Source organism: Zonotrichia leucophrys, unplaced genomic scaffold (assembly GCF_028769735.1).
Source record: "Zonotrichia leucophrys gambelii isolate GWCS_2022_RI unplaced genomic scaffold, RI_Zleu_2.0 Scaffold_284_66941, whole genome shotgun sequence".
Classification (NCBI taxonomy): Eukaryota; Metazoa; Chordata; class Aves; order Passeriformes; family Passerellidae; genus Zonotrichia; species Zonotrichia leucophrys.
Genome location: NW_026992489.1, coordinates 36,238 through 59,853, shown reverse-complemented (window position 1 = coordinate 59,853; position 23,616 = coordinate 36,238). Strand labels below are relative to the sequence as shown.

At 46.4% G+C, this 23,616-nt stretch overlaps 1 protein-coding gene across 1 annotated transcript; it reads left to right on the top strand.

The window, feature by feature from the left end:
* Nucleotides 1-3,049: 3,049 nt before the first annotated feature.
* On the top strand, nt 3,050-21,357 carry LOC135441415 (serine/threonine-protein kinase PAK 1-like). Its single transcript, XM_064700961.1, has 11 exons — nt 3,050-3,220; nt 11,370-11,504; nt 11,782-11,902; nt 11,978-12,114; nt 12,531-12,783; nt 14,523-14,589; nt 16,863-16,980; nt 17,674-17,773; nt 18,175-18,371; nt 19,706-19,843; nt 21,209-21,357. The coding sequence occupies exons 1-11, from the start codon at nt 3,050-3,052 to the stop codon at nt 21,305-21,307; spliced, it is 1,536 nt and encodes a 511-aa protein (XP_064557031.1). The 3' UTR covers nt 21,308-21,357.
* The last annotated feature ends 2,259 nt before the right edge of the window (nt 21,358-23,616 follow it).

Sequence of the window (23,616 nt, the reverse complement as noted above, 5' to 3'; positions counted from 1 at the left end):
GCCAAGGGGTGGGATATTCCCAGGAAATCCTCATAGCTTGTGTTACTCCTTTTATGATGCTGGAAGTAAAGTGGGAGTCCTGATCAGAATCAATGGCCCTGATAACCCCAAATCGGGGAATAATTGTTCCAACAATATTTTAACTACAAACTTCGCCGTGGCTCGGGCAGCCAGGTAGGCCTCCACCCGATGGGTCAGTTGATCTTCTAATACTAACAAGTATTTCCATCTGCTCACCCTTGGTAATTCAGTGTAATCCGCCTGAACCCTTTCAAATGGTCAGTAGACTATTTTTCTACTGCCGCTTGAAGCTTGTCTCATTACCTTTTTGCTAACTTTTTGACAAGTCAAACACCCCTGTGTTATTTGTTTTACTAGCTCAAAAATTCCAATACATCCATAATGTTTTAAAAAATGATCACATAAGGCTCTTGTTCCCCAATGAGTACATTGGTGTAACTGGCTTAGAATCCTTCTAGCATAAACCTTAGGTAAAATCTCTCTCCCATCTGGTAGTACCCATTTTCCCAGCTCTTTCTTAGCTTCTAAGCTTTTTATAGCTTTTTCTTCCTCTTGAGTAGTATAGCTTTTTGGCAGCTCCTCTTGAATTTACGCTATAGTGTTCAGCTGGATAGTTTCTTTTAGTTTACATGCTGCCTCCTTTGCAGCTTGGTCAGCTGTGTTATTTCCTCTCACTAAGCAGCTTGACTCTCATTGATGACCTCTTACATGTACTACAGCTATTCTCATAGTTCTTTCAGCGCTTCAAGCACTCTGATTATTAACTTCTGATGGATCAGTTTCTTCCCTTGAGTGTTTATCAAACCTCTTTCCATCCAGATTTTTCCAAATGTGTGTACAATTCCAAAGGAATATTTTGAGTCTGTGTAAATAGTGCCCACCTTATCTTTTAAAAGTTCTAAAGCTCAGCATAAAGCAAATAATTCACAAGCCTGAGCTGACCAGCTAGAACTTACTTTTCCTCGTTCTATTACAGGCATATTTTCTCCTTCTCCAATAGCTTATCCTGAATTTCTTTTCCCTTCTATCACCCTTGATGAGCCATCGATAAAATATTTTTCCCCACTAGATAGCTCCATCTCACTTAAATCTGGTCTCACTTTTGTTTGTAATTCAATTAATTCCACACAGTTATGAGAAAGCTCTTCAGCTGGCTCCCCATAGAGAAATTGAGCAGGGTTCTGAGCTGGAGTGACTTTAAGTTCCAGTTCAGAGGAATGTATCAAGATAGCTTCATACTTTAAAATCTGGCTATCAGTGAGCCATTTCTCTGCTTTTTGATGCAATATGCTTCTAACATTGTGAGGGGTATATACTGTTAAGGGAGCTCCAAATGTAACTTTCTTTGCTTCTTCTACCAGAAGAGCTGTTGCTACTGTAGCTTGTAAACATATTGGCCATCCCCGATTAACAGGGTCCAGTAACTTTGAATAATACGCCACCGGCTTTTTGTCTCCTCTCCAGTCCTGGGTGAGCACTCCATAAGCAGTTTGCTTAGCCGTATTTACAAATAATTGAAAAGGTTTATCTAAGTTAGGTAGGGTGAGTACTGGGGCTTGAATTTGAGCATCTTTCAAATTCTTAAATTGTTTTTCATCCTCCTGGTTCCATTTCACTGTATTGACTGTTAGTTTTTCATACAAAAATTTCACATTTTGACTATATCTATCTATCCATTGTCTACAATATCCCAATAACCCTAAGAGTTGTGGTACTTCCCTTTTGGTATTAGGGGAAGGCAGACTCAGTATTCCCGATATTCTCTCAGAATCCAATTTCTTTGTTCCTTTACTCAGCCAGTTACCTAGATATTTCACTTCCTCTTCAGCAAATTGTAACTTAGCCCTCGAAACCTTTAGGCCTTTCTTTCCCAAGTGTTGGAGATTTTTTCAGAAATAGCTTAGAAGGCAGCTGTGAGGAGCAAATTCTCACAGCCTGTTTCTGTAAACAGTAGAAGTTCTCAGGTTGTTTTTAATTACAAGTGACAAACATGAAGGCCTTGAGAACCTTGCATACCAGAGTTCTCAGGCAGTTTTCTCATAACAAGTAAATATTCTATCTTTGGCTGTTTTGGGAAAGTAAAAGTAAGTTTTGAGAACACAAATCTTGGTATTGGAAACAAAAGGAGGGGTTGATGTGTTATCTCTGATCTATTGGGCGCTCGGGTTTTGCAATATGCATGAACTTAATTAACACGGTTATAAAAAGTGACTGATTGAGTCAATAAACAGAGTCAGATGCTGAACCAACAAAGGTGGGTCTTCTCCCTCCACTTCAATATATGGTGACCTCCTCGACGTGATATTGCGACACCATGAGAAGTTGGAGTAACGGGTCGGGTTCCATGTCCGAAGCAGCAGCTGGGACAATTAGCAGCCGAGACAGCAGAAGCGTGCAGAAAAAAAAGCAGAAGAAAAGACGCCGAGACATGCTGTGCTCCAGGTGTCCGTAACAGACGAGCCTGGCCGAAACATGCAGCTGAGACCTTGAGGAGCTGCAAAAAAGCGTGCTTTTGATTTAGAGGTAATGGAAAGGCAAGCCGCATATGATCTTTTTATTGCTTTTTTACAGACAAGACAGATTAAGGGGATGAATTTGCAAAAGGATTTAACAGGACTTTGGACTGACGGCTCTGCTAGAGGGGTTTTTCTTAAAATCCATACGGTTTACGAGTTAACGGGACGGCGTGAATTCGGTGAATTGTTATGGGAAGCTGCTTTGGAGAGTGATAAAATTGTCAAGACGCTGAGCAAGCCATGGCTTGGGGAGGGGAGCAGCTGCGGCGAGCGACCGCCTGAAGTGCTGCACTGTCGCGGCGATAGCAGAGGCAGCGGCAGGGAGAGCCGCACCGCGCGGCGGGGACCGAGCCACTGCCACGGGGGAAGCCACGCCGTGGAAGCCGAGCCGAGCCGCGGCCGCCCGGCCCGGCCCGCTGTTGGCGCCAGTGATGATGATGATGCCCCGCAGCCAGCGCCAGGCAGCCACCAGCAGCCCCGCGCCCAGCACCAGCGCCGGCAGCACCGCGGCCATGCCAGGCCTGGCCCTGGCGGGAGCTGAGCCAAGCCGCTGCCGCACCGCGGGACCGGAGGTTTTTTTGCCCACTCCGACACCACAGGGAGCCGAGCAGCCACGGGGGGAGCCGAGCAGCTGCGGGGGGAGCGACCCGACCAGCAGTAGCTGCAGCGGAGTCAGCCTGCCGGCGAGTAAACAAAGAGTCCAGCGCGGGTGGGTTGGCCCCCTCCGACACGCGCCGCGGAAGCAAATAAACTCTTGGTGGCTCTGCTCTAAAATGGACAAATATCTGTTGGTTTTCTTGAATGTACCTGTACTTTATTTAAGCCACTAAATCTGTTACCTTGGTTTATATGTATTTCATATTTATTCTCATAAGCTTTAGTTTTTTTCCTCTCCTGCTCAGACATGTGAAAACTCCTCTTACACACAGAAAACTAGTGGCCAAACTAGTAGTAGTAGGCCAGGAGGGAGAGGACTGCTGCTGTTCTGAGGTGGTTGTTTTAGCTTGTTGATTGAAAACTTAGATTTGCAGCCTTGTGGTTTACCAAGAAATACCAGGACTCTCTCTTCTGCCCCTTTTCAGCAGTGTTAGTAATTCAGTGATACAGGTTAGTAACCAGCTTAGGGTGAGGCTGAGAAGGATGGTCACACTTTTTACATTTCCTTGCTGCTACAAACGGAGCCTTAGCTGTGAGGAGCCCAGGGCTGGAGTGCCCTGGCTCTGCTGCACATGGCTCAGGCTCCTGGGCTCTCTCTCTCCTGTCTGTGCAGTTTCTGTTCTTGCCATGTCTGTGCTTGGCTGCAGGTGGACCTGAGCCTAAAATGGAAACTTGCAGTAGCTTGGGCTGCTTCAGCTTCCTTCTCTTAACTTTTAGGTACCTTTTTTTTGAGTTTCAGAACACTTCAAGTATCCACTCTCCAATAATAATAGTTTTTGCATTTCAAATAATAGGTTTTGCATTTCAAAGTGCAGACAGATCTCTCTATCAAGCTTTAGTTTGATCCTAAATGCTGCTTTTAAAGATTTTAAACAGTGTCTTATTCCAGTGGTATGCAATGTGGCTTTGCTGTTCCCTAGGAGAGAATGTATTTCATATAGCCTTCATAATAGACTTGCAGAGTCAAAAGTAAACACATACAATGGGAAAATAACTTAGAGGAGGAATTAAGAAATGAGAAACCCAGAGGTTTCTGATGACATGGTTTTAGCTCAAGCCCTGAAAGCTAAATTAGGAGTGGTACACATTTTGAATAAAGAAAAATAGTTTTGGTATAGAAGTTTTATTGAATTACTGAAATTTGAGCTGAAAAATGTCTATTTTACACAAGGAAAACATCTGTTGATGTATTTCCTCAAAAAGGCATTTTATAGAACTGCTATATAATTGTTTTTAAATAAGAATTTTTTCCTTTCTTTGGATCCAAAGGAAATGTTTGTTTTTTAAAGTGGTGCTTCCTACTCCAAAGCCACTTTAGAAGGCATAATAATAATAGAAATAAAATAATAAAATATGAAATAAATAATAAAATAAAATAATGATAAATAATAAAATGAATAATAATGATAATATAAAATAATAATAAAAATATTAAAAAAAAGAAATTTGAAATAATTAATAATTTCAAATTTTAGTTAATAAAGGCATGGTTTTTAAAAGCATGTGATTAACAAAAACATACAGCATTTCGTATTCATTTTGAGATATCACTTGCTTTCTATCATGATTGCCGGCAAACAAACTTTTGTTGACCAAAAGTTTTCTGTTAAGATTAAAATTATATTAAGTTATGTAGAATTTAAAGTCAGTTAAGTTTTGTTAAGTTAAAAGGTTTTAAGTATTTTAAGTCTGAATATTATTGAGTTTAAATGATGTTAAGTTCTGTTAAGTTAAAATATTTAAAGTTTAAATATTTTAAGTCTAAATGCTATTAAGTTTGGGTAATGTTAGATAGATTTATGCGTTTATGAGAGGCGTTTATTTTATGACCTGTGTGCAAAGTGTTGAGACTCTAGTTAAAAGGGACAATTAGAAGCATTTGTGAGTGGAGCCATTTCTGTTTGAAGTATATTTGCTGTTTGAGAATAGAAAGCAAACTTACCATACAAACAACACAGATGAAACCTGCACACATGTTACTCCTTTAGCTCATTTTTGTGGGTTATATTAGCACACCTGAGTTTTGTTTAGCCTTGTAGCACATAGAGTTTTTTTTGTATCTGTCGTATAGCATATTTTATAAATGGTATTAGCCTTTTTGGTTTGCTTCCCTAGCTTAGATCCCTTGAAAGAGAGAAACCTTGCTAGCTGAGAATATTGCTTATAATGTAATAATTGTTAGAATTGCCTATTTTTGTGTTGCAAAGAGTGTGACACAGTTAGCCCATAGAACTTTTCTGATTCTTGTATAAGTTTTATTAGAGTTAATTGATTTTACATATAAGCTTTGTTGATCTTAAAATAAGTCTGTTAAGTTTAGATATTTTAAGTGTTTTAAATGCATGCTAATTTTTCACTACTCCAAATCAACCAAGGACTGAGAATCACCCAGCTGATGCCATTTGAGCCAAATGACTAAAGGATTACAGTCTGTAAAACTGATCTTGAACTTTTCTGAGAAACCCAAGAAAAGGGTGGATGTGAAAATCTCAAGAACAGAAGGGATCATTTTCAGACTCGCCGTTCGCCTCCTCTCCAGGTGCACATGAGGGAGGACAGCTGACAGCCTTTTAACCCTTTGGGGTAAAAGCCATTGCTCAGACCATGGCTGGGGGACCTTATAGAGATACTGAGTGTACTTTTGAATGCTTTTGCTTGTTTTGCTTTGTATTCTTGGTGGTATTTAAGGTATGGTCAGAGGAGTGATAGAAAAACCCAGCATACCAACCTCCTTGTGCAAAAAAGAAAAAACCGGGAATTGTTGGAGATTTTTTCAGAAATGACTTAGAAGGCAGCTGTGAGGAGCAAATTCTCACAGCCTGTTTCTGTAAACAGTAGAAGTTCTCAGGTTGTTTTTAATTACAAGTAAAAGTGACAAACATGAAGGCCTTGAGAACCTTGCATACCAGAGTTCTCAGGCAGCTTTCTCATAACAAGTAGATATTATATCTTTGGCTGTTTTGGGAAAGTAAAAGTAAGTTTTGAGAACACAAATCTTGGTATTGGAAACAAAAGGAGGGGTTGGTGTGTTATCTCTGACCTATTGTGAGCTCGGGTTTGCAATATGCATGAACTTAATTAACACGGTTATAAAAAGTGACTGATTGAGTCAAAAAATGGATTCGATGCTGATCAAGGAAGATGGGTCTTCTCCCTCCACTTCAATATGCCTTGGCTTCCCCTGGCACACAGAAGCCTCTGGAAATCAGCACCGCCAGTGGCGTTCCCAGCTTGGAGCAGCTGCTGCTGGCGGGCAGATGCTGCCAGTTCAACTGCTGCCAAAGGGGAAGAAAGGCAGAGATGTACCCGCACCAGAGCCCTGGGCATGTCCAATAAAGGTGCAAATATGTGGGGAGATTTGTTAGGAAGCATTTCAGCTGTGATGCCAACAGCGGCTTCTCTCCTGGTTCTGTGTGTTCCAGACGAGTAATGCCGTGGTTGGCTCTGACAATTAAGAAGTAGATGTTATGTGGATGTTCAAATGTGTAGTGATCGTATTGTAATATGTCCTCCCATAGTCCTCTTTCCTGTCCCCCTTGTAATAGCCTTGGTAGTCAGGGCATCTGGGGAGGGCTGGCTTGTGACCAGCAGGCAGGGTGTAACAACACCCGACCTCCAGTCAGCATGCAAGAAAGTAATGTCCACCAATGGACAGCAGAGAAAGAGTTGACTGACAAAACTTTTGGAGGAGCTGAGAGTATAAAAGGCAGAGCGTCCTTTTTGTAGATGAGCACATGGCTGCTAATCACAGAGACTCCCAGTGCCGCAATTTTTACTTATTCATTCCTTTGTTAATGTTTAATATACCTTTTAAAATGTTAAAAATGAAAGTAATTTCTCACATGTGCAATGCTGTGGGCCATTGTCTTGGTCTGGTTTCCTTTGCTTGTGTCCCATATGAGTGCTCAGCTGGGGTACAGGCTGTAGGTGCTTGGGGCACCCTTGGAGTTCCTCTTGGATCCCTGAACAACAGGGTTTGGCCCATGAGGGGAATTTTTGCTGCTTTGTGACAGATGAGAACTTCCCAGGCTCTTTTGTGTTTGATGTAGGGAAGGCTGGTTATTGCTTTGCATAAATTCACAGACCAACACAGAGCTGTCCCTTTGTGATGTCAGGGCATGGTTGCCCTGTCGTCATAGTGGCATCAAAAGGTTGCCTTGGCGCACAGAAGGCCTGAGTGTCAGAGCAGCCCTAGGCCTGCTCAGATCAGGAGAACCTTCCTGGTAAAAGCATCTTTCAGTAGGCAGCTGCCCACTGACAAGAGGCTTGTTTTTTCAGCGTTTAGTAAAATTGCAGAAATGCCAATAATTAACCATCTGGCCACTGCAGCTTTTGCTGCATATGGCATTACTTATTCCATTTATTATTTTACGAATTTCGCACATAAGTAGAGGCTTCTCTTCTGCTTAGGTTAGGATGTATCCTAACCTGGCTTTTGTATGTCTTCCTGCTCTTTCTTGGTGGCTGAGTTTCTGATTTTGAAACATAAAGAGCATTAGGATGCCTGTGGTTTGGTAAAGCTCCTGTCATGACGTTCAGCTAAAAAGGGGGTGTCTGTAGCCACAGGGGCAGCATTTGCAGGGGAACCTGCAGGGCTTCCATTCCCTCCACGGGAGAGTTTGTGGCAGCAGAGTCTGTCACTTCCTCAGTTTGCTGGGACAAGCAAGACACCTTTGAAAATGTAGACTGGCAGACCTTCTTTAAGGCCTTCCAAAAACCCTGCATTCCCAGTATTCAGAGAAAGCTTCTTTCTTTTTAAATTTTGTCATGAAAGGATTTGACTAACTTGGCCTTTTACTGAATGCTAAAATAGTTTTTCCCTTTGAAAGGAAATGCTGCTGTGCTCTTCCACAATAGAACTGCACCACCTGCAGGGGGATTGTGGGGAAGCTTTTCTGGGCAACTGCTGCAAGTTAATCAGAATTAGTGCATGACACTGAGTGATAAAAAAAAAAAAAATGAAGTACCTGAAGGAGAGGATTTCAGAAGCTGTCTTATGTGTTTGGTAGAGCAGGAGCATTGAGTGTAAAGAAAAACACTTGGCATTTGCTTGATCATATTTGTATTCATTTACTGGCTAAACTGGCTGCAGTGTAGGCACAAGCAAGAATATTGTCCTGATCTCTTGCTGGCTGAGTGAATGAAATGTGTCTCCTGGAGGGATGTTGTGAAACAGGAAATCATCTCTGTTTGGGTTGACTTGTTCTGTGGGATTCAGCAGCCCAGGCAGTTTTCTGACAGCATCTGGTTCATTTTCCCTTCCCACTACAGGACACCTGAAGCGTGTATTCAGCAGTGCTGAAGATCCTGAGGTGAGTGAGAAAGGAACATTTCATGTTCCTGGTGTTTAAGAATTGTAGAGGAAGATGTGAGCTTGGCCAGTAGCAGTAGACTTCAGAGGGCCAGCTAGGAAGGCCGAAAGAAAATCCATTTCCATGCCTGAGACAAAAGTAACAAAGGCAGCGATAGATATTTTTAAATTTCCTTCTCAGAGTTTGAAGAACTAAAAACCTAATTTTGAAAAGAGAACAATGCTTGCTGACAGCAGAAAGGGAAAATTTAATTAAGAGCAATTTGCTGTACAGTTGAATTGGATCATTTTAATTTAAACAGAGGGACTTAGAATCCTATTCCTATCAAAATTGATGATATCTACTTGGAACATGAGGTGGTAGAACAGGAAGGCCATCTTGAAACGGCACATGCAGTATCTGAAGTGCAATGGGCACCTCTGTGGCTGGGAAGCTGTGTGGGCCAAAAGGACACAGGGCTGGCGGCCCTGAGCAGCTGAAGATGAGGCAGCGTGGGGCCAGGGGGCCAAGCAGGCCAAGGGCACGGTGGCTGTGCCAGCAGCAGTGGGGCAGCAGGAGCAGGGCAGGGAGCGTGGCCTGTGCTGGGCAGCGCTGCGGCCACAGCTGGAGTGCTGTGTGCAGCTGTGGGCCCTGGGAAGCAGAAAGTCATGGAGGGGCTGCAGTGCTGTGGCCACAGCTGGAGTGCTGTGTGCAGCTGTGGGCCCTGGGAAGCAGAAAGTCATGGAGGGGCTGCAGCGTGGGCACAGAAGGACAGGGGAGCTGAGCAAGGGGTGCAGCACAAGGCCAGGGAGGAGGTGCTGAGGGAGCTTTAGCCTGGACAATGGGGGGGCTCATGAGGGACCTTCAGGCAGACTTCCATAGATCCATGCCATAGATCCATAGAGCCAATGCTCAGCACAGGGGCTGTTTCCCTGCCAAACAACCCCTCACTGCATCCAAGTGCTTTAGACACTTTCATATTTTGTTTGTTTATTTGTTTGTTTGTTTGTTTGCTAGAAGGAGAAGCCTTGTGTAACTTTTTCTTCTCCAGGGAGCTTTTTCTCAATCTTTCCTGCCCTTTTCCAGCACTGGCAGAAACACATCACTTTCAGGTTAACGGCTCCCGTGTCTTTTGGCAGCCCAGGGAATCAGTGTGTGTTGTGTTTGGGAATTGAGCAGGAAATCAATGCCCTTGCATTCCAGCTGGTGCTCAGAGATCACAGGAGCTGGGAGGGGCTGGGCTGCATTTCTGATTCCAGCCACTTCAGCACCATCAGTGTGGTCGAGTCCAAGAGAAGAACTTGCCTGAGCACAGATGCACAAAGAGTGCAGTTCCCAGTGCATTGCTCTGGGTCTGATTGCATTCCATAAGGACCCACACGCTCCAGATTCCCCAAGAGTGTGGGTTACTGAAGCAACAGGAGAGCAAGTTCAGGATGGCTGCTGATCGGGCACTGCTACCGATTTGCTGATGTGTGTAGGACAGAAAGGACAGTATTGATTCAGGTGACCCCCAGTGGGAATAATGTGCTTTGACTCTATGATTTAGAAGGTTAAACAAATGCTTTCTAAGCTATGTTAAATTCACTGTATTATTAAAACTATACTAAAGAATAGTATACTAAAAAGCTACTAAAGAAAAACTCATGACTGTCTCCAGACAGTCATGACAAGCTTTTATCTAATTAGCTAATCAAGCTAACAACTACCACTAAAATCCAATTAACAAATCACTTCAGTAAACAATCACTAGAACACATTCTACATGTACTAACAACAAGAACAGCCAGTAGGATAATAATGGTTTTCTCTTCTCTCTAAGTTTCTCACTATCTTCCCTTAAAAAACCTGGAGAGAGAACTATATTCTCTGTGTTCAAAGAATGAATACCACAGCACAGTAAAAGAGATTATAAGTGAGATCTGCTATCTTGTCTATTGAATCTTCCTGGCTCTGCTCCAAAGCAGTGGAAGATGCAAAGCTCACCTAAAGGCATCCCTTCGGGAGAGGAGTAGAGACAAGTTCCATTGACTGATCCTGAGCAGCAGAGATGTTCCCCTCCAGAGAGGTGTTTTTTTCCCCTCATGTTTTCCTACTCCAGCCTCTTGTGCCTGAAGCCTTCTTTTATCCTTTAAATTTTTGCATATCCTGAGGGAGTGGAACTATCCCATGCTGTAGCTGGGGTCTTGTGACTTTGCTCATACACGCATTACATGACACATGGTTTCCTTCACTGGCATCCCCAGGGCTGTATAAGTGCATTCGTTAATGGGGCCTTATGAGAAACTCTGTTACTGCTGGTCAGAATTCTCAGTTGACAAAAGAGGGACAAGAAACACCTTGGTCGTCCTCCATATACTGAGGTGGCCACAGAGGTTCTGTGACCTCCATCAGAGATCTTTGCATGCATCCTCATCTCCTGAATGACCCGGTTTTCTAACAAGAGTGTGGATGTCAGGAAGGAGGAATGCTGGTGCAGGCCTGAAGAGAAGGTGAACTCCAGAAGTGTCTCTCACAAGGAGTGAGCTCACCCAGGAAGCCCCTGCAGAGCCAGGATGGAGCTGTGGGACAGGGCGGGGTGTCAGTCACTACTGAAAGACAAACAGGACATGGCAGAAGCAGAGGGAGGCTCTCACCAGACCCTTGAGAAATGCCACCCCTTCCCTGTCAGCTGCCTGAGAGGCTGTAGGAGCTTCAGTCCCAGATGGCCCCTGATTGTAGGGCCAGGGTCACTTTGGAATCTGTGCCTCCCCTCGGGCAGAGAACGACCCAGGAGAGCAGCAGCACAGTGCTTTGGGAACGTGTGAGCCCAGCAGCCTTTGAGTCTTGGCCCACAAAGGGCATGTGGGAAGTTGAAACCCATCTTCTCTTGCTTTCTGTGCAGGTGCTTCTAGAGAAAGAGCAGGACCACACTGCCTCATCTGAGATGCCATGCCAGACTCAGGGAGAGCTGTTCCCTGCCCGAGGGCAGGAAGAGCAGCTCAGGCAGCAGGTGGAAGAGCCACAGGAGAATGGCCAGGTAAGCCTGACTGGCCAGGGGACAGAGGGAAGGGCAGGAAGAGGGACATAAACCAGAGCTCCTGGGACTGAGGAGGCCAGGAGTCCCACAGGCACTGAAAGCACAGAGCCTTGCAATCTGCAGAGATCAGCCCTGGGACAGGAGGTTTGCAATGGAGGCTGATGTGGGGAGGGAAGCAGAAAGAAGTGGCTGAATAAATGTGATTTGGAGGCTGCAAGAGGAAAAAGCTGAGCCTGATGGCAGCTCCCAGTCCCTTACTCTGCTTTTGTGTGTACAGAACATCAAGGCAGAGCCACAAGCAGAGCTGCCCAAAGCTCAGAGTGACATCATGGCAGTGAAGAGAAAGAACAAGGAAGACATGGGAAGAATTCAAGAGGAGAATCTCCATCAGCAGAGGGGTGATCAACAAAACCAGGTGAATGAAAGAGTGGCAGCCACTCCACTCATGAAATGTCCTCTCTTTTGTTTGTTAGAGAACATGAAGGAACAGCTGGATGCAGAGCTTCAGACAGCTCACAGTATGATCAAGGCAAGGCATAAGCGGCTGGAGGAAGAAATGAAAATCTTCAGAGAGAAACTTAATCGCTTCCGTCAGTCTCTGCAAAACCAAGTGAGTGAAAGAGGGATGCAGCCACTGCAGTCACCAATCTGGTGGTTTCTGCCCTTCTTGCCTTTCCAGTGCAGAGCAGCAGGGAGTGGGGCCATGCCTCTGAGTGCCATCCTGCTCTAGTGTGTATCACGGTCACTCTGAGGGACATTTCCTGGTGTGCTGAATCTCAACTGCTGCCCTGGACAATGAAACTGGTCCTTTGGTCTTTGGGCCAGCAGTCATCCAAAATGATTCCTGCTGGCCTGTTCCTGCTCCCCTCGTTTCTGGAGGTGTTTTTACAGTGGAATGTAAAGGAGGATTGGAACAAGCTGTTGTATTCCCTGTCAATCTGTTCTTTCCCTTTCCCCACAGTCAATGACTCCTGGCTGACAGGGACAAGCTGTAGTGTCTGACTGCTTTGTTCTGTTTGACTTGAGGTGCAAGTGTTGACATCTCACCAGGCAGCCTGCGAAGACTTCCAGCCAATGTCTGGCAATGAAGGACCCCAAGTTAGGAGTGAGGCACAGGAGCAGTGCCCACCAGAAATGCTCCAGGTCCAGCACATCATGGGCTCTGAACCTGCTGCTGCAGCAGCATCACCTCGAGGAAGCCCTTCTGTGAAACCTGGGAACTCAGGCTCGGGCAGATCCTGGGAACAGGAGACTGAGGAGAAGCACCTGGAGCTGCTGGGTATGTCTGGGGTGTTTCTTATCTGAGGGACAGTGTGTTGTGGGCAGGTGTCAGCAGAGCTGTACCAAAGGCTCCTCCTGAGTTTGGTGTCACAGGGCCATTTAGGACTCCCCAGAGGCAGTGCTGTGCTCCGAGGCAGCGAGAGAGCTCTGGGTGTTCCTGCTGCCTCTGAGGGCACCTGGGACTGGCTTGGGTTTGCCTGAGCTTCCCTCTCTGCTAAAGGCTGAAGCAGGGATTGTTCTTGGATCTGCAGAAGGCTGTGACCTAGCAAATGATCTAGGCAAGTCCTGTGTGCTAGTGGCCAAACTGAACAGAATTTTTAGCTTCCTAAATTCTCCTTAGATGCCTGACTTCCAACCAGTCATTAGAGCAAAAAAACTTCACAGAAATGGACTGGCTTTGGAGTTTTGTCTTTTGGGTTGGGTTGTTTTTTTTTTTTTTGGGGGGGGGGCATTGCTTTTGTGTTGTTCATTTTTGGTGGGGGTTTTTTGTTGTGTTTTTCTCCATCCTGAAGGAGCCCTTCTACCCCACGTCTTACTGATGTCATTTTTATGACTCTTACTGTTACCACTACTACATCTGCAGTTTATTTTCATGAGAATGCTATATTTTTGTCAATAAGAGAATGCTATCTTTTTGTCAATAAGAACTACTTTGAAAGAACATCAGGTTACAGGACAAATAGGGAGCACAAGGTGTTTTCCATGTGCCCCCAAAGAAAAACCAGAGACTTTGATAACAAACTTCATTTAATCTTCTAGTTTTATGCTTATCAAGATGTGCCCAGGAGACACATCCAAGTGGCGTGATCAGATAAAACTGTACTGCAGGCATTTCTCAGGAGAGAGCCTCCAGCCCAGCCATGGTATATTCCTCAGATCCATGGCACTTTTCCATACCCAATTCCCACTTTTTCCCATGACTGTTAGAATCCTACCCATTGGCCCAAACCCTGCTGAGATCAGTCTCTAGGAAAACACATCAAGTTCCTTGTGATTCTGCAGCACAACCCAATGAATCTGTTTCTTGCCTGTAACAGCTGCCAGTGCTGTGCTCTCAGATAAGACCTGGTGGGGCTGAGACCAGAGCCCAGTGGATTCTGTGTCTGCCATCACCTGTTGGGACAAAAAGGGCACTGATCTGTGCCTCGGTGTGGCTGATCTCAAAGCCCATCCTGTTGTGTCCTGAATGGGGGCAACAGCTTGTCCGGGGCTCAGGCTCACTCTGGCTTCTTCCCATCAGTGCCTGTCAGTGCTCATGCTTGGGCTTTGCCAGCCTTGTTGTGCTAGCTGCCCTGTCCCTGCAGGCTGGAGGGACTGCAGAGGCTGGAGCCTTCCTTAGCTGGGAGAGGGGCATCTTTGAGCTCAGCCTGCTCATAAACAGGTCAGGGTCCTGATGCTGAAAGCCCCTTTGGGATCAGTTACAGCTTGAGCTGCTCTGGTTTACAAATGGGAAGACATTCCTTTGGCAAATTGCTGAAAGGTGGGGAAGATGTCCTCCTCTCCTGGGATTGCACGTCCCTGTGCTTTGTTTCCTGTCAAGAGAACTCTTCAAAAGACTCTACAAATCAGTCTCTGTGCCAGCCACTTGTGCTGCAGAGCTGTCTGCCTGGTTGTGGTCGTTGTTGCCCAGCTGACCACAAAGGGCTCAGAGCTCCAGGCACTGGGGCTGCCTTTTGTATCTCCTGGAAGCTGGGATCTCTGCTTTAAAGTCAGCATCTTGCATTTTGTTTCCCTCAGGGAGAATGGTGAATCCCACTGAAAATCCCCTGATGAAATACACGCATCTGAAATATCTTGGCAGCGGGTGAGTCCAACAGCAGTTACTCCTGCACAACCATGAGCCAGGTGTTTTTCTGGTGGAATGTCTATCCACCATGAAGTCAGGCCAGCTGCAAAGATGTTCACACACTGGGGATAGATTGTCCCATCTCTCAATGCTGCTCAGAATTTGTGAGTGGGCTCAGAAGGCATTGTCAGAGATGCCTTGTTACTGAGGTCGTGCCTGCATCAAGGAACAGGACCTGGAAGGTCTCCTTGTCTCTCAAGTGTGGGACAGCTCTGTGTTAATTTCTTTAGCATTTTTTGTATGTCTCAAAATCATACTGGCACACTAATGAAAAGAGAAGAAACTTGCTTGCCTGAAAGAGCAACCTACGCCCTATCAAAGTTGTGAGATAACAGTTCCCAGGAACAATTCTTTCCCCTGGTTTGAAGAAGAAAACACTCTGTGGTCAGGATAGGAACCACACCGTTTAGACAGTGAAACCCAAGAGGAAAGACTAAACTCCCTTTAGAAGTTGAACCCCAGTGCTTCAGGAACAGGTCCAGTGCCCATGCACTTGAGAGGAAAATGCATCATCTGCCTTCTGGCAGAGCCCTCCTGCATCCCACAGGTTTTGACATTTCCAGCAGAGATCTCCTGTGTGGGCTGGCTTTCACTGCAAGAACTAAACAGCTTCTCCTTTCTCTGCTTCTGTTTTGTTTCTAGGGGTTTTGGAGATGTTTACAGAGCACTCGACACTGCCACAGGAGGAGAGGTAAATGTCAACAGCCCCTGCAGACTCTGCTGCATTCGAGGGCTTTCCCCTCTGGTGTGAGCTGTGGCTGGAGCTCTGGGCAGAGCTGTACTGAAAAGGCACAAGAAGTACAGACTGGTGCCAGCCCACAGAACACATTTGGGACTTTGTCCTCCTCAGCTGCCGGAAGGAAGGCACGGAGGGCAGCGGTTCCTTTCAGAGAAGGACGCGCTCGCTCGCTCTCCATTGCTAAACAAAGGGTGGTGCCTTCGAGCACCTCACTGCTCTTTGGGGCTACAGCTTCAGAGTCCTGGATTCTCATTTCTGGCTGCCAGCAAATCTATCTGAAAGTTACTGGTAGTTCCTTAGCCACCTGCAGTGCTGCACTTGGGAACTGCACATAGGGAGAGATCTGCAAGGCGTCCCTGAAAGCCCTAAGCCCTGCCCATAGCCCAGGATGTATCCACAGAGTATTAAGGCATGGATTACTTCTTCTGAGTCTCAAAAAAGCAGCAGTGAGTGTGGTCAGAGGTTTGTGGGTGATAACTGAGACACCGCTGTTACCAAGTGGACAACACAAAATGTCAGTGGCCCCACGTGTCCTGTAACTGGCTCCCAAGAGAGCAGAGAAATGGGCTGTTGGAATGTCAGTTCCTAATTACTGCAGTGCCTAATCACAAGGCAGTTTGGCACAGCTCAGCTATGTCATTGCAAAATCACTCACTCCATGTGCCTTGTGGTCTCGTGCCACCAACCTCCCAAGTTACTGATTTTCAATGTCATTTTAGGTGGCAATAAAAAAAATAAATCTTCAAGGAGTGAGGAGGAAGGAGCTAACCTTTAATGAAATAATTGATCATGAAGAGATATAGGAGTCCCATGTTGTGAATTATTTGACAGGTGAGAGGTCATGGTCTTATCCCATGGATGTGTGTTTACATATTGCAAACATGATAGGTTAAAAACCCACTTTGGTAAGTGGCAGAAGCAAAGCTGTTAATTTTTATTTATTCATATTTCTCTACTCATCTCCAATGGATGAGAAGAGAGTGCATCTTGTCTGCATGAGTCTTCCCTGGCACACCTAGTTTGATAATTACTCCAAAATTATTCAATCCTGGATCAGCTGTATCTTCCTAACTCAATAGCCTCAAAGTTCACTACCTCCACATTTATTTGGATTGATTTTTTAAAGTTTCTTAAGTGCAGATGAACCATCCTAAAGTCGATTTCCCTTGGATTGCTGCCCCTCCCTTGCCATTGCTATGCATGCCAGGAAGACTAGGTGCTTTTCCAGAAACACCATGCCTGAAATGTTTTTTATTTTGGGCTGTTTCTAAACTGCACTTTTCATTTGCTGCCATCTAAGACATCTCCTTTTACACAGCTGTGCCTTTCTCCTTGAGACTGCACAGATTGCAAACAATGCACAGCCAAGAGGAAATATCTATTGCTATGATTCTGTCCTTGTCACAAAGGTACCTGGAAATAAGAAACCTGGAAGCCAAAAATCAACATAGCCATGCATATTCATCTCTACCCCCTTGTTTCCTTCTTTCAGCTACCTTCTGGGCAAGGAACTCTTGCTGGTTATAGAGTACATGGATGGAGGTGTCCTGAGCAATATTGTCAGCCAGACCTGCCTGTCTGAAGATGAGACAGCAGCCATCAGTCGGGAGGTCAGCAATCCCAGCTGTGTTTCCAAGGGCTTGGGCAGCATTGTCTGGGAAACAGGGGCTCAGAATAGGAGAGGTTTCATGTGCCAAGCCTGTTTCTGTGTTCCTGCTATTCTATGGGCAAGTAAAAGCATCTCAAGTGAAAGGCCTGCCAGTGCCCCTGCACTCCCTGTACTCAGTGCCAGTACTCTTATCTCCTGCTGTTGTATTCTCGCTCTGTCTCTTGTATTTGTATTTGCTGTTCTCCACCTTGCCTCTCTAAATGTTTGCCTGGAGTCTGTCTTCACTGCATTCCTTGCCTGTAAAAGCAAAGGTGCTGGTGGCATGATTTGAAACAAACATCAAAGAAAAAAGAGAGAGACTCGTTTCTCTCAGTCCTCAGCTAAAAAGGATAGGAGTGCAGCCAGAATGCTCTTTGCTTCTACATGCACTGCAGCAGGAGTCATCCTGGCTGGTTGGCAGGGGACAGCCTACAACAGCAGGTGCTGTTGCTCTTTCAAAAGCTGACATGCCTTTCCTCAGAAAGGTCCTGCTCTGCAGGTGTTGGAGCAGCAAGCTCTTCCTCTCAGTGGCCATTACTGTTCTGCCATTACTCCCCATTCCCCTGGAGAGGGAATCTTTTGGAGCTGTTTCCTTTCTTGTGTGATGAAATCACATCACTCATTTTTGCCCTCCTGTTTCTGTTTTCTCGCTCAGTGCCTGCAAGGACTGGATTTTCTTCATTCAAACGATGTGATCCATCGAGACGTGAAGAGCAACAACATCCTTCTCAGAACCGACGGTTCTGTCAAGCTGGGTCAGTATATTCTTGGTCAGGTGCAGAGTTCCAGGGATGTGGGTGTGGGGCTGCTTGGAGTGACTGCCAGCTCCTCAAAAATGGTGCTGGTGGCAGTGCAGGGACCCCTGCTGCGAGCTGAGGGCTCAGTTGCAACATGCACAGAGGTAGAAGGAGGCACAAACAGTCAAGAGTGGCCTTGCTCTGTGTGTGTCCCTTCCAGAGGGAGGGAGTTACAAGTCTAAAGTTTCCAAAGAACAAAAGCCACTGCTGGAGGCAGTGTAAAAAATGGGGGGATTTTTAAAGTCACCAATGCCAGGAGATTCAACAGCACAATTTCAAACTTCTACCGGGGAATTCTTTTGCTTGCTTTCCTAATTGCACAGAATTCAGATAAAACCAGTATTTTGTTTTCTCCTCAGCTGATTTTGGCCTCGCTACTCAGCTCACCCCTGAGCAGAGCAGACGCTGCTCGCTAACCGGGACTCCTTGGTGGATGGCACCTGAAGTGGTGACAGGTCAACCATATGGCCCCAAAGTGGACATATGGTCTTTTGGAATTGTGGGAATTGAAATGATAGAACAAGAACCTCCTTACTTGAGTGAAAGTTCTGGCACGGTAAGGAGCAAATACTCACTGATCCCACTGTCTTTCTCACCTGTCCCATGTCCTGTGTGCCACTGGACAAAATCCCATTGCCATCTGCTGGAACTACTTCCACCAAGGTCCCCTGCTACAAATGTCTCTGCAACACATCAGCATCTGCTGTACTTTTGGTTGCATCAGTGGGGGAAATCAAGCCTTACCACATGCAAACAAACTCCAAACAAACAAAGTGTTCTCAGGCAACACTTTCCTTTGGGTTAGTGGTTCCAGTTCTTTTGTCTGTGTAGATGGCCTTAATAACAGGAAAAAAGCATCTTAAAACTGTTGTTATCTTTCCAGAAATGAAGGAAGGAAACCCAAACCCAACAAAGTTTCTAAAACCGTGGTCTTTAGAGAGGAACCTAACCCTGTGTGCAGTTTCTTCTCAATGGGAAACATGGGCATGAGGGTGTAATGCACAGAGTCTCTTCTGCTTCTTGTGCAGTGCTGCTGAAACACTCAGAGACCCTGTTTCTCTCCTAGCCCAAGCAATATTCTGCACGTCACCAAGCCACAGCCTGGTGATGCGGAGAGCCTGCCAAAACCTCCCAGTGATTCCTGGCACTTTCTGGGATGGGTCTACCATTTATGCATTGTCTTGAGTAGCCAAATGACTAGAGGGTGGCCATAGAGATGGAACCTCTCCTTCTTCTGACCTAGACAATTTTTCTTTTGCTGCAAAAATGGGAAGCTGAAATTTTCAGACTGCTGAGAGACAGAGCTGCAGGTGGCTCCTGTGTGCCCAAGCAGGCATTTCCATCCCAATACATTTGTGCAGGCATCTTAATGTGTCTGTGTTGAAGAGGAGATTGTAAATGTTTGTTTCCCTACCTGGGTATTAACTGATGGATTTCCTTTCTTTTCCTCCAATTCCCATTGTTTTCAAGAACAGCACAAAAAGCTTGATGAGTTTTGTTCTAGGGCACGTGTGCTTAAAGGACCAACAGGCACTGCAGAGATGCCTTTCATGTTCTAACCCTTGAAATTAGTTACTATAGCAAAGTCCCTCTTCCAAAAAGCCTCTCAAGCTGGCATGAATCCTCAGAGATGCAAATGTCCTTTTGCTGATGTAGTTCCCACTAACTAGGTCAGGCAATGAAATCAGCTGCCAATGCAAGGTCTGCAGGATGGTGGAAAAGCTGTGGCTGCATTGGGGTTTGGGTTTATGGTTGGTAAAGGAAAGTCATCTCTGGGTCTGTGCAAGGGCAGAAACTGCCACTGAAGAACAGAGGTTAAACAAAGGGATCTGGGAGAGCCTTAGAGATGTGAAAGCAGGAGGCAGAGCCTGGTGTCTCCTTTTTCTCCAGGCTACACACCTGATAGCCACAGTAGGGACTCCACAGCTGCGGCAGCCCAAGCTCCTCTCGGCTTTGCTGCGTGACTTCCTGAGCTGCTGCCTGCAGACAGACGAGGAGCGGCGCTGGTCTGCCAAGGAGCTCCTGCAGGTAAAATGGGAAGGGGCTGCAGGGGAAACAGGCTCTGAGGGAAGGGCTCCTCCTCCACTCAAGTCCAAGGCATCAGATGAGCCTCCTTCCTCCTCACCTCCACTCTTGGTGCTCTTCAAATGAAAACAGTGAGGAATCCTAGACTGGGCTGGACCTGGCAGGGCCCTGTAAATGTCCTCTGGTGCAAGTGTCCTGCAATGAGCAGGGACATCTTTAAAGAGATCAGGTTGCTCGGAGCCCTTTGCCCCCAGAGCAGGAATGGTTGCAGGGATGGGGCACCTACAAGCTCTTGGGGCAAGCTGTGCCAGGGTGGCACCATGCTCCGAGTAAACAAGTTCTTCCTTAGACCTACTCTGATTAGATGCCTTTGGTGTTTAAAAATATTTGTCCACATCCTATTGTAACTGGCCCTGTTAAAAAAGATGTCCCCCACTTTCTTCAAAGCCACTCTGAAGTCTTGGACAGTGGCAATAAAGTCTCCCTGGGGCCTGTTCTTCACAAAACTGAATAACTCCACCTCCCTCTGCATTTCCTGACAGGAGAGGTGCTCTGTCCTCTGACTGTTTCTGTTGCCCTCTTTTGTGATTTGGTGGAGTGTTCAGTTTTATCTAATGGCAAAAGTATTGAAGTAGAGCAATGCGGGGTACAGAGACATGAAATGGTGGTGGAGGAACCCAAGGAAGCCAGTCCCAGCCTAGGGGTCAGAGATTTGGCTGTGGGCAGGAGGGGCTGTGGGGGGCTCACTCTGAGGGGCCCTGGTTTGTGCCCCCCAGCCCACCCTTAGAGGTTTCTGCCATGCAGACAGGGACAGCTGGGAGGGACTTGTCCCAGCCCCATCTGCTGCCTGGCACGCTCAAGCAGATGGGAACTGTGCCAGGGTTACTGCCAGGCTGTGTGGCAGAGAGGGAACTGCAGGGCCCAGTGCCCCTGGGCTGGCCCTGCTGGGAAGGAAGGTGCCAACCAGCACACGAAAGGCAGGGCGTGGAACAGTAGACACTGCTTTCTGTCCCTGTGGGAATCAGCACAGTGCCTGTCTTTCAAAGGCAGGGGCCTATGTGAGTCATTGGAGTTTCCTGAAAGGAAGATAACCCAGGGACAGAAAGCACCATTTCTAGAGCACTGGCAGGGCAAAAATCCCAGCATGATGAAGACATCACAATAAACAGATGAGTGGGATTCTGGGCCAGGTTTGCCTGTGATGGCAAGGTCTTGCACACTGGGGATGACTGGGGAGCAGATGGTCCCATTGCTCCTCTTTCTGGGTCTTTCCAGCAACTTGATGTATCCTGACTGAGTCCCTGAAGCAATGAGCTTGGAAAGTAATGGTTCACTGTTCTTTGTTGTATTTTTTTTTCCGGTGGACAGCATCCATTTGTAACTTCAGCCAAGCCACCATTCATCCTGGCACAACTCATCAACTCTGTGAAGAAGACTAATAACCCTAACCCTAAACCTAAACCCTAACCCTAACCTTAAATGCTAACCCAAACTCAAACCCTAACCCTGTCCCTATCTCTAACCCTTACCCTATCCTTAACCCTTACCCTAACCCCAACCCTAAGGCTAAGCCTAAACCTAAACTTAAACCTAAGCCTTAGCCTAACCCTAAACCTTACCCTAGGAGACGAGAACATAGCAATCATGTCAAGATGTTATCTCTGTTACCAATTTAGAGTAGGATTGTAGAGTAGGGTTGCTGAAGAGATTTGTAGCATAGAATTATAGATTAGAGTTGTAATTAATAAAGTTTCTGAAACATCAACTCATTTGGAAGATTCTCCTCCTTCTGACCCCTTCAGAAAATTCAACATTTCCTTCTGAATTACCAATTGTTTTTTATTGGTGCTGAATCACACATATGGCTTCTTTTGTATGGTTTCGTAAGTGAGGAGGGCTCCTCTTCATTCATCCTCTCCAGACCACACTGCCTTTGGAATATGACCCACTGGCTGGTTATGGCACAGCTGCAGTATTATTTCTAGTTGAGGCAGTAAGGGCAATGGCATTTGAAGGCAAAACCAAAGGAAGAATGAGGCAGCCCAAACATCTTGTGCAGATGCAGGCCTTCAGCTGTGACTGGAGAGCATTGGGGTTCCTGCCACTTGGATTTGTATCCCTAAATGCAATAATCTCTTTGGCTGGAGGAGAGCCTTGCTCAAGTGAGAAAGCAGAAAGATCAGAGAGGGTGCTCGGGAAGGTCTCCTGTGGTGCAGAGCTGTCAGCGCCTGTGAGGTGAGAGCGGGCCCGGCCTTGCCCAGGCTCGAGCCCCAGCAGAGCCCCGGCAGAGGCCGGAGCAGCCTGAGCCCCGGCAGAGGCAGGCTGGAAGGAGGCCCTTGGAGCTGCAAGAGGCAGCAGCCGGGCCCTGGGTGCCTCTTCCTGGGAGCGGGCAAATCCTCGGCTCTCAGAGCCCAGGTGGCTGCTGGCTGGTGCCGAGGGGAAGCGCAGCCGTGCTGGGCACAGCCCGGCCTGGAGGCATTGGCCGTCTGGAGTGTGCCAGGAGGAAAAAGGCCAAGGGCAGCCGTGGGCCGCTGGGCTGGCTGAGGATTCCTCCTCTTCTGCTGGCTGCCCTGCAACTCCTGGCAAAGGCCAGCAGTGTGTGCAGCACTCTGGGCACCGGGGCAGGGAGCCGGGCTGCTCGGCAGGCTGGAGCACAGGGCAGCTCCTTCAGGCCCGGCACTTGTGCCAGGGAAGCGAAGCCAGCGTGAGGCAGGGACAGCTTGGCAGGGCCCATCTGAGGAGCCAGCGCCTCACGCAGCTCTGGGAGGAAGCACCTGCAGTCCTGCAGTTCTGCACTGAGCCAGAGCAAAGGTGTGAGATTCAGAATGTTACAGGTTAGTTGCGGTGGGGAATGAATCACTGACTAATAAGTCCAAATAAAATGAAATTTATTAATTGACAGAACAAGCGATAATAGGCAAAGTCAGCGCACCGGGCGTGCTGGGCGACAGGAGAGTCTCCGCTCTAACACTGCTGCACTCTTCTGATATTTCGTGGAGTTCTTATACAGTCCTGTTTTCGGGTTGATGTGTAGTACTCTGCGTATTCTTCTTTTATTTCTAGGTGGTCATAGTCCACCCCCCGGAGGTCTGAACATGAAGACTGGTATTTTCCTTTGTCTGGTTCCTGGAATTTTAGGCTCAATCTGCTGAGTTCCTGGAATCTTAGGTTTACTGAGCGGATAAACTGATACTGTGCTATCAATCATAGCAAACCCCCCACCCATATTAACAGTTTACTAAGCAGATAAGCAAATGTTTGTGAAACCTATTGTCTTTTGGTTTCACCTTCCTTATCCTTTTAAGTCTGGAAATTTACTTAAACAAACTAGAGGTGGTGCAACCGTCTTACTGGAATAACTTTGTCCGCTTTTGATGAACAAACTTAAAGTTTTACCCATTACACAGAATGTTTGGCAGAAATATTCAGGCCCACCAGGCCAGCCTGCTTTGTCCTCTCTGACGCACAGCAAGTGCTGTGCAATGCAGCTCTGAGCTGCTGGGAGAGAGGCAGTCGGGGATGTGCCTGAGGTGAGCCAAGGGGTTAGCTGAAAATGCAATTAGGATAATTGAAAACTACAGATGAGTTGAGGGGCCAGCTAGGAATAGAATTGGGATAGTAGAAGATTGCATGTTTTAGTGAAGATTTTCAAATGAGGTAAGAAGCTAAGTTAGTAATACAGCTAGCAGAAATCACGTACCTTAGTTAGAGTACCAAATATATTAGGAACATAAAGCTAGGAGTGACAGGGATAGAGGAAGCAATTGTGAAGAAGC

Excerpts from the sequence above, each read along its gene's own strand:
- LOC135441415 (XM_064700961.1), top strand. The coding sequence starts at position 3,050 with ATGCCAGGCCTGGCCCTGGCGGGAGCTGAGCCAAGCCGCTGCCGCACC. Across the intron at positions 18,372-19,705 it reads TGAGTGAAAGTTCTGGCACG|GCTACACACCTGATAGCCAC; the intron begins GTAAGGAGCAAA and ends CTTTTTCTCCAG. Across the intron at positions 19,844-21,208 it reads CTGCCAAGGAGCTCCTGCAG|CATCCATTTGTAACTTCAGC; the intron begins GTAAAATGGGAA and ends TCCGGTGGACAG.